Source organism: Theobroma cacao, chromosome 4, assembly GCF_000208745.1.
Source record: "Theobroma cacao cultivar B97-61/B2 chromosome 4, Criollo_cocoa_genome_V2, whole genome shotgun sequence".
In the NCBI taxonomy this organism is placed as follows: domain Eukaryota; kingdom Viridiplantae; phylum Streptophyta; class Magnoliopsida; order Malvales; family Malvaceae; genus Theobroma; species Theobroma cacao.
The window spans coordinates 18,237,235-18,250,094 of NC_030853.1; the positions used below are offsets into that span (position 1 = coordinate 18,237,235).

Consider the following 12,860-nt stretch of genomic DNA (forward strand, 5'->3'; position numbering starts at 1 on the left):
CGTTGTCTTTCTTATTACTATGTGTATCTCTTTATTTTATGCATAAAACTCCTTATAAGAATTTTTATGTACGGACGAAATGTAGATACTCAATTTTGACTAACTATTATTTTTGAAGTACTATGATGCATAAAAAATTACATCAGGGGTGTTTCAATGCAAAAGCACCTGAGGTCCTTCCAAGCGCAGAAGCACCCGAGGTCCTTCCAAGCGCGAAAGTGCCTAAGGGCATTCCAAGCGTAGAAGACACTTAAGAACAAGCATGTAATAGCTATTTATACGGAGAAATGAAAGTAACTCAAAACGAGTGGCAGGTTTCATGAGTTATCTTCACATTTAGGATGTTCTAGAGAGCTTGGCTTGGTGGCTCAAATATATGGATAGTTAAGAGAATTTCCTATTAAATACATGTGCTTTACTTTTTTTCTTTCTTTCTTCTTTAAGAATACACACGATGCATTATCAAGTGTCACTACTCCATTATCCAAAACTTATGCTTATTATCCAACTACATGATCATTCTTTTAATATTCCATAAATCGTTCTTTAATTGCTCTTCCCTGACAAACACATTCTCCCAACTATTCTTAAGAAACTGCTCCTGTTTAGTATAAATATGAGAGCCTTAGAGGTTGAGAGAAAATAAGAAATTTATAAACCCAATAGAGATTATATTGAAAGCTCTCTCAATACTCGTCCAAACATTCATCCTACTCAACCCTTTCCATCCACCATAATCTGTTGCTTTTTTCCACCTTTTCTTATTCCTCATCACTTGCTACCAAAGCACTTACACTTGCTACAGCCTTCATCTCTGCCGTCTCTAATGCATTCCACTTTACTCATTGCAACACGTCCTCTTTTTTTACCAAAAGAACCCTCTACAACTACAAACAATGTCGCTAAACTTGGCAAGTTGGTATTAATTAATCGAGATTGGTTCTCTACACATGATTCGTAGGAAGCGGTCACTTCTTCCACACTTGCAGCTTCTGCGCAAGGGCTCTTTTTTCTGAGTTTAATGAAGTGGTGATGCTTTTATGTTCGTAGGTAGGGTAGTCAGATGACTAATTTTCTAGCTACAGCAACATGCAGCTAAGTTCCCAAGTGACTATTCCTTGGAATCTGTATGAAAAGTTTAATCAATTGTTTTTTTGTGATTTTAGTCTACCTAGCTGGCCAACAGTCGTAAATATTAGTAATCTAACAAAATAATTCTTCATTTTTTGTGATTCTAGTCTACCTAATTGGGCAACAATCGTAAATCTAACAAAATTATCCTTCATTTGTAATTATCCTTATTTTTTGTGATTCTAGTCTAACTAGCTGACCAACAATTGTAAATCTAACAAACTTATCTTTCATTCGTGCCAAAAAAAAAAAAAAAAAAAGAATTGCATGACTCCTAAAACATAATTCACCGTTGCAGGGGGTTCAAACCTGGGTCACCCACATAATAAGTGGGAATACTTACCACTATATTACAACAAGTTGATAGAGGGTGCAATATCTTCTATATAATTTTACTGATGCGGCAAGTTCATCTACAACAGCACTGCACTAGAGCCAGGAAAGGTAGCATTTTCCTTTATTTCTTTTTCCGCTTTACAAATGAAATAAAATCTCAAAACTATTGTAATTACCTTAAAATTAGTATCATGCAGCAAATCAATACTTTAGCCAGATCATGTCTACACAAGTCGCTAAGGATCCAAATTTCCACAGAAACAAACAGATTACATTAATATCAAATAAATAACACCTTATATCAGATTTCTAAGACCACAAAACTGCAATAAATTGCTTCACAATTCAAATAGGTTTCAAAGAGACACTTTGCAAAATTGATTATGGTCGCACAGGCTCCACTTCCAACCTCTCTCAAAAGCCATGACAAATTGTAGGCACTGAGGCAGTAGATAAGTTTTATGGCAGCTTGGCTTGACTACCTAATCTATGATTCGGATGCATTAGCATCCTCAGTCTTTTCAGTCTTTTGACGTTTGGCTTCGTGCTCACTTTCTTGATGGTTGAGACATCCATTTACTGCCTCTTCACCCAAAAGTGATATGTGCTTGCTGGTGATTTGGCGACCTGCCCTAAGCTTTGGCCCCCAGTGCCTCTCAGGATTTGGAAGGAAACGAGCAACCTTCTTAGCTTGTGCCTTGCTCAGGGATGCAACAGCTCGAGCAAAATTTGCCTGCCCAAGAAAAGTGGGGGCAGGGGTGTTAAAAGGAGCTTTTCCCACCTTCAATCTCAACTTGTTTATGTGCATGTTTATGTTGGAGAATGCATCTATTCACATGTAGAACATGACACAAGGACAGAGAGTATCGGGGATGCTAGGGAATCAGTATGCATCTAAAGAAAGCAGCATGTAAAACATACTTGAAGAACTGGTTCTTTGGCAAGTATTACACTTCCTGGCTGATCAGCCGGTTGAGCTTTCACCGGATGATTTTTAACCTATAGAGAAAACAGAAACTTATGAAACCATTTCAGCACACTTGTCTTGACCAAATTAGTGTATGCGGGTGTTGAGGAGTTTGAAAGTCCAATAATTTAATTAAGTTTAATTGTTTCACCCATATTCATTGTGTGTGTAAACACAGAGGAAATTGAGGAACAACAGAAAGCAACCCTTACCCAGCAACGCATTATGTCCCAAATGACATCCATGGGAGCATCTGATTTTAGTCCCAATGGATTCACATGAGTCCCAGAAATACGATATCCTGCATTGATCACAGCAGAGCGGAAAATAACCGCAGATGGGGAAGTGCATTTTAGTGTAGCACAGAGGTTGTGCAGACTCAAAAAGAGAGGAACATCAGGCAATTCCTGCAAAGAAATTCCAAATTGGGTAAAGAACATTAAAAATTTAAAAAAAGAGCAGAACTCTGTTCTTTTAATAGGATTAGTCATATATATTGCATGAAATTTCAACATCTGCCAGTTACAAACAATTTAGATACCCATCTTATCTCTAATGGCACGTTGCTCTGAAAGACCCTTACACTATCACATATTGAAATATTTGTGTCAAAATGCAATCATATTGAGCCTTTATTTTATACTTTAGTATCAGCATGGAAAATGGGATGGCTTAAATGGTTATTGAACTAAAACCTGAACAACTATGTTTTAAGGGTGGAGAAAAGAACACCCAAATGAAAGTATTTAAAGAAAAACAATGCATACCTCTGAAATTGTAGTCAATACAGCAGAGATGCGATCATAGGCAGGATAACGGTCCTTCATTGATTTTACATCTGCTACTATGGAAGTTACCCACTCTTGATCATGGATGGGAGCAGACCATATAGGTCCACCCATATTAAATTTCTTTCCACAATCACTACACCCTTGAGGGACAACAGGCGCAAAGCCTGGGAGATACCTCACACTGGTATTCTGAAATTCAAAAGGTGCACGTAGATCAAAATATTGTGCAATTTAAAATTAAGCTACATCAAGAATGTCTCTGATGTAAAAAGCACACAGATGTCAATGATAAACAATACATAATAAACCGTTGGATCCATCATTAAAACACAATTATACCATTATACTCCATGCCATATAATAACTGCAATACATTCCTTTTAATTATGTCTAACATTGAAATCATACTCTCCACAAATGAAAGTAATAAATGGGCTTCTATAAATTAAGATGGATAACACACCAAATATCTTTCTTCAGAATAAGTTTCCTTCACCATTCCACCATTATCATGCAAAAAGTTGTGTCATTTGTCAAGGCAACATCCACAAGAAAATATTGGAAACAAGCATCCAGAGGCCAACTAAGGATAAATAAGCATAAGAAAGAATTTATAAAGAAAATCTGATACAACTACATCAGAAGACCACCAGTAAACATAATATCATATACATAGTTAAAAACATTGAAAAAATAGCAAGAAACACAGGCACATGCAAAATTATGAGCAGTCTACCGTCATGTATCAGAATAAAAGTTTTAAAATTATCCAAACTCCTGTACTGGTGGCATGAAAATTTCGCCAATAGCAACACTGAGCAATTGAATGCTCAGACATTGAATGTTCTTTTAAGGAGTTCAGATGTGCACCTAAATTATGACTCAACTATGTAGAAGCACAAATGGTGTAAGTTATGTGCATGTTAATAACAAATAAGAAGCACCAATGTCATGATAAATCGGAAAGCACACCTTAGAAACAGTCCTCCCAATAGGCTGTAGATGAAAAGAATCACAACCAGTGCACTGATAGACATATGAGAGCTTCAGGGGAGTATTCTTCATCGCACTTGCTGATCTGCATTGAATTAATTGCTCTCCGCCGTCATTATGTGAGAGTGACATTTACTTTAATAAACTAAATTAAAACAAATAGGCCACCTACGAGTATATGCGAACAAAAACACGGACATAAAAGTCCATCTGAACAGATAGCACTGGGACAATATAACGTTTGTAGCGGTTCGCATGACTCTGTATTCAGGAAGGAATAAATACCAATTATGGCACATAAGAAGTTTGTCATTGGAATTCAATTCTAAAAGAAAGCTTTCTGCAGAAAAGTACATTGTGTAACAAAATGCAGTTCTAAGACAATGTGGTTACAAGATATGGTTCCAGTTATCTTTCTAAAATCCTTTACCAATTAGAAGTTTTGCTAGTGAAAGAATAAAGGAGCCCTAGATGCCACAATCCTTTCACACCAACGCAACATTTTTAAGCTGTATAGTGTGTTCCCAATGCTAAAAGAACATGCTTTCTGAAGGACAAGAAACTACCTCAATGCAGGCTAGGAGGATCCTCAAAGCCATTTCGTGGCAATATTTCCCTCTCAATGGGTATGATCCGTATCTGCTTCCACAAGCAGTTATAAGATACTGCCAAATATTCAAAACCATAATTCAAATGAGGGTAAAGGTAGTACAATCTTACTTGGAATAGCAAACCTCCCCATTACCCCCACACAAAACTGCCATATCAGTTGCAGTGCACATCAGCATGCCCCCATCAACAACAGATTGAACTGCAGAGTCCAGGAACACAGAAGGTGAACCATAAGGATCAAGATCAACCTGAAACACAGATTAGGCATAAAGAGTATTAGCACAGCTCCCCCTTGAATATTACCCCAGAAACAATAAAACTTACCCATTAATTATGAAACCAATTACAAATTTCCCTTTGATTAAGAAACTTTTCTTTTACAATGTATACAGTGGTTTTGACATAAAATGAATGCATAATAAGAACTATACCACAGAAGATGGAGATCTGCTACAACGTTCGATTTACAGCTTTAACGAGCATATGCATATCCGATCAATTTCTTTTGCACCAGTTGAGCAAACATGCATAACAAGATTTACATGTAAAGTTGATAATTTGAAGTATAAAATAGCAGATGCATACCACGTCAAATTCTTTTGGGTGGGTAAGCATGTATACACGAGCATCAGCAAGATGTGACTCCACTTTTGAACAGGCTACAGAACCATTGAACTTTATGTTTCTTTGGCAAGCTTCAACCGCCCCTGCAAGTAGACACATAGGATTGGTATATATAAGCAGCAAGTCAACCATATAGGTAAAATCTGCGTTTACCTACGGCCATATATAGCACGAAATATAGGAACCAGAAAGGCAGAAACTACAGGTCCTCCCTTGTCCAAAATGATCCTTCAAACAAAATACATATAAAATACCTTTATCATTGTCTAAGGCAACAACTTGACCGACCCCTTCTACTTCCCGAGCATATCTCAGAGCCCTTAGCCCAGATGCTGATAGTGCCTAAAAATCACCAGAAAAAGAACTCAGAAAATGACTTGACTAGCACTGGGGGGAAAGCATATAATTTATATCTTAAAAATAGAGGATTGTGGAAGAACCTCTAGAACTCTTGGTGGTTTGAGCTCCCCTCGAACTTTTCCCTCTGTCTTAATTGGTTCTTCTGATGTACTACATGTTTCTTCTTGAGATTTCTCTTCAGGCCCTTCACATTCTCCGTTTGATTTTTCAATCTTCATATCCAACTCATTAGGTTTTTCTTCTACATCGCCTACAGAACCATTATTCTCAGACACCTTTGGTGCTGGTTTGGTTCTTTTAGACAAAAACGCCTCATGTTCCTGCTTCCGTTTTGATATAAATGTCCTCAGGACAGCAATGGACATGTCTCTGTTGTTAACCTGATTATCATAGTAAACTATTAGGATCCTCAGTGAATAAGAACTATGAAAACAACTAACACTACAATAATACTGCAGAGGAAACAACGTCCTACTCCAGAGTCCAAATCATCTACATATAGAGTATAATAGGTAATTCAGTGATAGCAATACATAGAAAATTTCCAATTAGTTTTCTTTCCAACTTTTCTCAGCAGCCAATCAATGCTTAACTTCGAAGACCCCCCAGCAGAGTCTTTCCAACAACAAATCATAAACAAAAAATGCAACTTTTTAATTAAACCAAAAGCTTCCAATTAACTAAAATTAAAAACCCCAAAAAAAATTCTCACCACAAAAACAAGAAATTCAATCAAATTTTCACTGCCCAACAGTTCAACCAATTAAGCAGAAGTTCAGACATTTCATACAAAACCCATAATTAGTTTCTCTTAAAACACCCAACTCATCAGAAGAAGAGAACTTGACAATAAACCAAAAGCTACCCCTCAACTTAAACTAAAAAACCCATAAAAATCTAACAATGAATTCAATCAAAACATTTAAAAAAAAGAAAAGCAAATTAGGAACCTGAGTCTTGTTGTAAAAGACTTCATTTTTAGCATGCATAAGAATCTCGGCTTCTCCTTCCTTGATGATCGTGTAATCATTGAGATCCATCGACATTGTTTCCCTTTTTTCATGCAATAAGAAATTCTGGGTTTCGTTTATTTTCCCCCTTCTCCTCTAGTTTTTCCCTTTCTTTTTGTAGTTTCTTTTCTTCCTTGGGTTTTAAGTGAAAATTTGAGGTAGCAGAAATGGAGAAAGATTTTTTTTTTTTGCTTTATTTTGTTGGTGTTAGCAACTTGTTTTGATGCTTAAGAGTTTGTAAAAGCTGCAATTTCATAAAAATAAGGAGCCCTGTTCATAAATGTGTGCTTGGAATACGGAGAGTGGAAACCCTATATTTTTATTTACATTTTTCTTTTTTTAAAAAAAGAAATTAATTTGGTGGTTTTTGAGGCTTTTCTTAAACCCTAGCTGCTTAGTGTATGATACAATTACTAAATAGTCCTCTGCTAACGTGAGCCATGTATCTTTTCCCAAAAAGACTATTTGGGGGTTTCCTCCTGCACGTTGTCACATTTTTCGGAAACCCCTCATCTTTTTCTTCCTCTTTCTCTCTTTTTTATTATTTTTTTGGTTCTACTCAGTCTTCTCCGATCTCCAGCAACGCGGCTCCACCGCAGTGTACCATCGTTTTGGGTTCTGCATACTCAAAAAGAAAAAGGAAGAAAAACATATGGAAGAGCCGCATTCAGTGAACAGTCCGAGGAGAATCCTTAGTTTTTCAAAGAGAAGAAAAGCAGCGGCATCTGTCTCATTTCTTGACCCTGATGAAAGAACAAGCTCTGGTTTTGGAGTATCAGGGGAACACGGTCCTAAACCTTCTGAGGTTTATGGGTTTGTTGGTTCCATCACAACTGTTGTTGCTACAGGTCCTAATCTCCTCATCATGTCCCCTTTCTTACGTTTCATTTATTTCCATGTTGCTGCATTTGTTAGGTTCTATGATTATTATACATTCTGGTTGGGGCTTTACTTGTTTTTTCTTTTGGGAAATGTAAAGTAAATACTGGATTGCTTAAGTTACTTGCTTCGAGAACTAAATGAATTATAGCTTTGCTTTAATATAGAATAGTTATGTTAGAACCGATGTCATTTTTTAATCATTTGTTCAGTATGAATTATGATTTTTCCTCTTATTATTGCTTTTTCTTTTAATTTTTTTAAAAAGCGATAGTAAATTGTAAAACTAAGTAACAAAGTAACAATGAAATAGAGCCTTAGTTGGTGATATGTGGAAGATGAGTTAGGGTAGAAGGAAATCTACCTTGCTTACAAGCAGGCTTCTACATGAATTGTTTATAGGAAACATTAAAATATGAATAGTAATTTATGAGTTTGGTTTAATCCTGTCATGGTTCTTCAGTGATGTTTTTCTTTGTGATATTTTGAGTATGCTCGGACATTGTCGTATGCCCTGAAAAATCACAGAAATTGTTGAAATTTTGTGCATGTAAATGCACTTTGCTTTGGTGTTGTGGTGTTCCTATGTTCTTTGTCCATTGCCTGTAACCTGGTAAGCAAAATTGATCTTTGTGTAATTTAGTGCACAATCTTATTTAAAACTTGATATTTAGTGAAGCAAGGGAATAGGGATTTATTAGAAGATCTAAAAATATTCACAAATTTTTGTAAATTTTTTTGAGCAGCTATTTTCTTGGTATGGGCATATATTCCAGAACCTTGGTTACATTCTGTCGGGATCTTCTATTATCCTAGCAGGTCAGCAACATTTCCTGTGCTAACTAAATGTTGTTTTTTTTTAAAAAAAAATTTCTTCGTTGTCACATTTCTCTTTTTAAGTGAAAATAGATGAAATGATATGAGAAAAAGTGGTCTTCTTGATGCAGGATCTTAGTTCTGCAGTACCTTTTCTACACATTTGGTGGCTTAGTGTTTAAGGGATTATTGCAGATCTAAAATTCTACTGAGAATGTATTGACGTGTAGATCTTAGGATTTATGATAATGAAAACAAAAGGGTAGTAGATAGAAGGAAGCTATCTCAGTTTTTTTTTTTTTTTTTTTGGAAAACAAGGGGGAAAAGATTAAGGCAGGTGTGGAAAGCAGGGAGTCATACCCTTGCTGCAAGTTAAAAGAAGCTGAAGTAAACTCTGAATTATTCTCTCTGCTACTCTCTATTAAATTGAAAGATAATACAGGTCTATGTAGGCTGCTAAGAATTCTGCACCAATCCTGCTATTCTCTAAACCCTGTTGTGAATAGGGCAAGTCCTTAGGGCAACTCTGGACCTCTTGAACTCCCGTGGCTTGCTAATGCATGGACAGTGCCTTTGAGCCAAAAGCTCATTAGCACTGATTGGTTCCATCTAGTATGTTTATATCTACAAAGAGTCAAAATGAGTTTAGTTTGAATTAATAACCTCTGCTGGAAGCTCTGAGCATGAAGGGAAGTTCTTGAATGACTTGGGCAATTGAAATATATTAGTATTTTTACCAGTTTTGTTATAACTTAAGTTGAAAGTACCTAATTTGGAAAGATTCTTCCTTTGTTGGTCTGTTCACTAATCTTCTAACTATCTAATCTCTATTGACATAAAAAGGTAGTGAATTTTTTCTGCCAAGATTTCTATCAGTGTAACTTGAAAATTAAGCTGTGAGTGATAGATAGCCATATATGTTTACCTTTCAGATATTGGGCTTTGGCAGTTCCAACTTATGCTATGGTGATAATAGTATTAGCTATCGTATTGTATATTGGCCTCAACTTCATGTCAACCCCACCATCAACTTCGTTAACTACAATCTTTGGTAAGTTATAACTTGCTTTTCTATTGAGGTGTTCATGGATTTTCATTAGGATGAGAAGTAGTTATAAACATTGCGCAGTTAAAGCTAACACAATTTACATTTGTCAAAATGTTTTGTTGATTAATCCTTAGTTGTGAAGATAAAGATTTTGACTTGTTTTAGATTCTGCTTTGCTTGCATTGCCATTGTGTGAGTGAAATTTTTACAATACTGGAGTGTTCTTCCTATTTGTAGATGAATTTAGCAGTGAAGCTTCAAGCTTTTTGTCTCATAATATGGAGGATGATGACCAGCCAATTGAGCCCATATCTGATCTTGGCATCAACAAAATTAATGTTTTCATGTTTGATAATGCTAAATGACTGTCCTCCTTAGTTGTGTCTGTCCTGCCTTACTATTATTGGGCTCAGAAAAGCATGCACATATGGTTTCTCTGGGAACACGATAAGTTGGCCAGTTTTAGAGATTGGAATGCATACATTTTGATTGTTTGAGAAGAAGTCAGTTTGTGTCCTTTTGTGAATGGGATTATGCACAGATTGTATAGGCATAGGTATCTATACTCAAAGGATTGTGAACACTAGCATTGTATTGCAATTATTATGTAAGTTTAGGCTTTAGAAATCACATACATTGAATTCTTGTGTAAATTTTTGCATAGTTGGGAAATATATACTACATCTTACATAAAAGCTTTGTGCATGGTTTTCTTACAATAGGATTTTCTTTTTCCAGACATTAAGAAAATGCTTTGTTGATTTTATACCTATTATCAAGGAAGGAGGCTGTCTTTCTGATCCAATTAGGAAATTGTATATGCAAATTTTTTTTGGGTAGAGAAATGCCATTTTACAATCTGCTAGTTATTGCTAACTAAGGATTCTCCTTATATTGTTCACTGAATGTGGCTTTTCCATAAGTTTTTTATATTTTATATTTTAGTCCTCTTCTTTTGATTATGTAGAACTCAAAATGACGTAGTTTTTATATGGTAAACTATGGTGGAACTGCGATGGTTTAGATCGGAGAAGAATAGAACAAAAAAAACGAAAGGATCAAAGAGGAGTTGGGGGGTTATGGAATATGTAACATAAACAGGTCTTTCAGGAGAAGCGGCATCGTTAGAAAGTAGTATATTGGTTACTTTTTGAGCCCTTATGAGACTGAGTTAATTTTGAGATTTAATTAAATTATATATTACATATTAATTGTTATTAGTAGAAAACTTTTTGTGGTGGCCAATGAAGATAGAGGTTAATATCTTGTACAAAGTAATCCCATGGACACACCATTAGAGCCCATTGGAAAGGTTACAATTATTTAGCAACATCTGCTATTTGGCAACATCCAACATCCAACATATTTGGCATCTTTGATTAAACTATTTAGCAAATAAAAGTTGGTAAATCACAAAATTCATGCAGACAAGAAACTTGTCCGTTCTTTTGGACCAACACCGCATTCTATATAATATACCCTTTTAACAAGTCCATGCAGATACTGCATACAATGGTCTATCATGCCAACAAATCATCAAACCTGCCTTTCCCTGAACAATCTTGTAACCATCTTTGCCGCATGCTTCCACCATCTGGTTAGCATCTTCCATGGAGTCATACCAAATTCGCACTGGCTTGAACCCTGCTTGCCCAAACCTAGCCATCCATCTTCCGTGCCTCTCATGCCTCTCTTCTCGCTCAACACCCTCACACGCCACAATGTTTTCGATTTCTTTCCCAAACATTCCCTCCAGAGCATGCCTTTCCCCACTTGACGTCGGCCCAAATGCTGCATCAATTGCGTCGAACACGGCACTGTAGTAATGCAATCCCTCCACGAATCGATCAACTAACCGGTTCAAGTTGTGATCCGCTTCTTGCTCCACTACAAGTAAGAGATTGGGCGACAATGACCGCATCATCGTTAAGAAGTGACACATTTGCTTGGAATTTTTGATGCCGTTTATATTCCTGTTATCGCCGAAATGTGCATCGACTCTATCATCCTCTGCTAATAAGGCATGGAGGTTTAAGATGGATATGAAAGCTAGTGCTTCACCTGATCTTACCTTAAGCATATCCGACGTCAGCTCTTTTAGACTTACATTTAGGGGGTTAAATTGGAAGGCCATGTCTAGTGCTTCTGCCTCTTTTACAAGCCTTGCTCCTAACTTGTCTACAACAGCCTTGTTAGCGTTCATACAACTCACCTTCAAATGGGGAGGCCCATCCGGTATGCACGACAAGCTCCTTAGGAGTGGAACCCACAAGTTGACGTCGCCGGAGCCCACATCCACGAGATGGATCACTCTCTCCCCCATCGTTGCCTTGATCAATGTACGGGTTATGATAGCATACGACAACCCGAGGTAGGGAAAGGCTCGCCCCCAGAAGGGCTTAGCATCATCAAACTCTTGTTTTGGCAATTGAGTGTAGTTCAAGGCCTTATGTAGGCCAGGCCAACGCTTGACAAGGCGGATAGCGAGGGCAGAGGCAAACCGTACGGAAAGGCGTTGTATGGAGTCACCAGACACGGAGGCAAGCAGCGATATTTGCCGGAGACACTCGTCGGCACGGTGTAGGTTACCGGAGGATGCATGCTTGGCACATGTTAGTAGGAGTTGGATAAGGCGGATGCCTCTTTCTTCAGGCTTTAAGGCCTCAAGTGGAGTTGGGCAAGGTGGCAATGTAAGGGACAAGCTCACCTCGGGCCCCGGAGATGGCAAAGAAGTAGTCATCTAGGCGTTGGACTAAATTTTCTGAGTTTTGCCGAAGTTATAGAAGATGCTATGAGACTTGCAGGGGAATCATCTGTGAGAAGGAGCAGGTGAGCATGGAAGAGGAAGCTAGCTCTTGGAACTATCTTAATTGTTCCATATCAAAGAATAAAAGTAAAGGAAATGCTTGTCTAAAAAAGGGAGGGTTTTCCATAATTGACTTTCATGAAATGTGTGTAGTTAGATTCAAACGGGTTGACTCACGCCCTTCATTGAAATTAGAATTGTGAAAGCTTCATCACTATAACCATTTCCTTGCATGTTATGCCAACATCATATTGCCCATTAATTACAAAATCAGAATTAATTAAAGCTGCTTCTCTTTATTTTTAAATCTAACCACCAAGGTGGCGAGCAAGGGGAATTGTTTTTAGCTTTTGGCTTTAAGTTTCTCCCTTGATTTGTCAAATTTAAATTAACCTAATGCAAATGGGTTACTCCAAAAGTGCAATGAACAATTAAGCTAACTTTCACCCACCATGCATTGATTAAGTTTTCATCAGAAAATGACCAA

At 37.1% G+C, this 12,860-nt stretch overlaps 3 protein-coding genes across 3 annotated transcripts; 1 reads left to right on the forward strand and 2 right to left on the reverse strand.

The window, feature by feature from the left end:
- Positions 1,562-7,150, reverse strand: LOC18601744 (probable tRNA (guanine(26)-N(2))-dimethyltransferase 2). Its single transcript, XM_007032792.2, has 12 exons — positions 6,765-7,150; positions 5,895-6,194; positions 5,709-5,796; positions 5,416-5,537; positions 4,939-5,078; positions 4,785-4,857; positions 4,391-4,479; positions 4,198-4,303; positions 3,202-3,414; positions 2,647-2,841; positions 2,389-2,466; positions 1,562-2,200 (listed from the first exon to the last, which is right to left on the reverse strand). Exons 1-12 carry the CDS (start codon positions 6,858-6,860, stop codon positions 1,955-1,957), a joined length of 1,746 nt encoding a protein of 581 aa, XP_007032854.2. The 5' UTR covers positions 6,861-7,150; the 3' UTR covers positions 1,562-1,954.
- Positions 7,293-10,262, forward strand: LOC18601745 (phosphatidylinositol N-acetylglucosaminyltransferase subunit P). Its single transcript, XM_018120349.1, has 4 exons — positions 7,293-7,672; positions 8,450-8,522; positions 9,452-9,570; positions 9,805-10,262. Exons 1-4 carry the CDS (start codon positions 7,477-7,479, stop codon positions 9,930-9,932), a joined length of 516 nt encoding a protein of 171 aa, XP_017975838.1. The 5' UTR covers positions 7,293-7,476; the 3' UTR covers positions 9,933-10,262.
- Positions 10,917-12,643, reverse strand: LOC18601746 (scarecrow-like protein 3). The gene has a single exon (XM_007032794.2). It carries the CDS (start codon positions 12,305-12,307, stop codon positions 11,051-11,053), a length of 1,257 nt encoding a protein of 418 aa, XP_007032856.2. The 5' UTR covers positions 12,308-12,643; the 3' UTR covers positions 10,917-11,050.

Coding starts and splice junctions, on each gene's coding strand:
- LOC18601744 (XM_007032792.2), bottom strand. CDS start 6,860: ATGTCGATGGATCTCAATGATTACACGATCATCAAGGAAGGAGAAGCC. Junction 5,538..5,708: donor TGCCTTAGACAATGATAAAG/GTATTTTATATG, acceptor GTCTACTTGCAG/GGGCGGTTGAAGCTTGCCAA. Junction 4,480..4,784: donor TCCTCCTAGCCTGCATTGAG/GTAGTTTCTTGT, acceptor TCCTGAATACAG/AGTCATGCGAACCGCTACAA.
- LOC18601745 (XM_018120349.1), top strand. CDS start 7,477: ATGGAAGAGCCGCATTCAGTGAACAGTCCGAGGAGAATCCTTAGTTTT. Junction 8,523..9,451: donor ATCTTCTATTATCCTAGCAG/GTCAGCAACATT, acceptor TTTACCTTTCAG/ATATTGGGCTTTGGCAGTTC. Junction 9,571..9,804: donor TTCGTTAACTACAATCTTTG/GTAAGTTATAAC, acceptor TCCTATTTGTAG/ATGAATTTAGCAGTGAAGCT.
- LOC18601746 (XM_007032794.2), bottom strand. CDS start 12,307: ATGACTACTTCTTTGCCATCTCCGGGGCCCGAGGTGAGCTTGTCCCTT.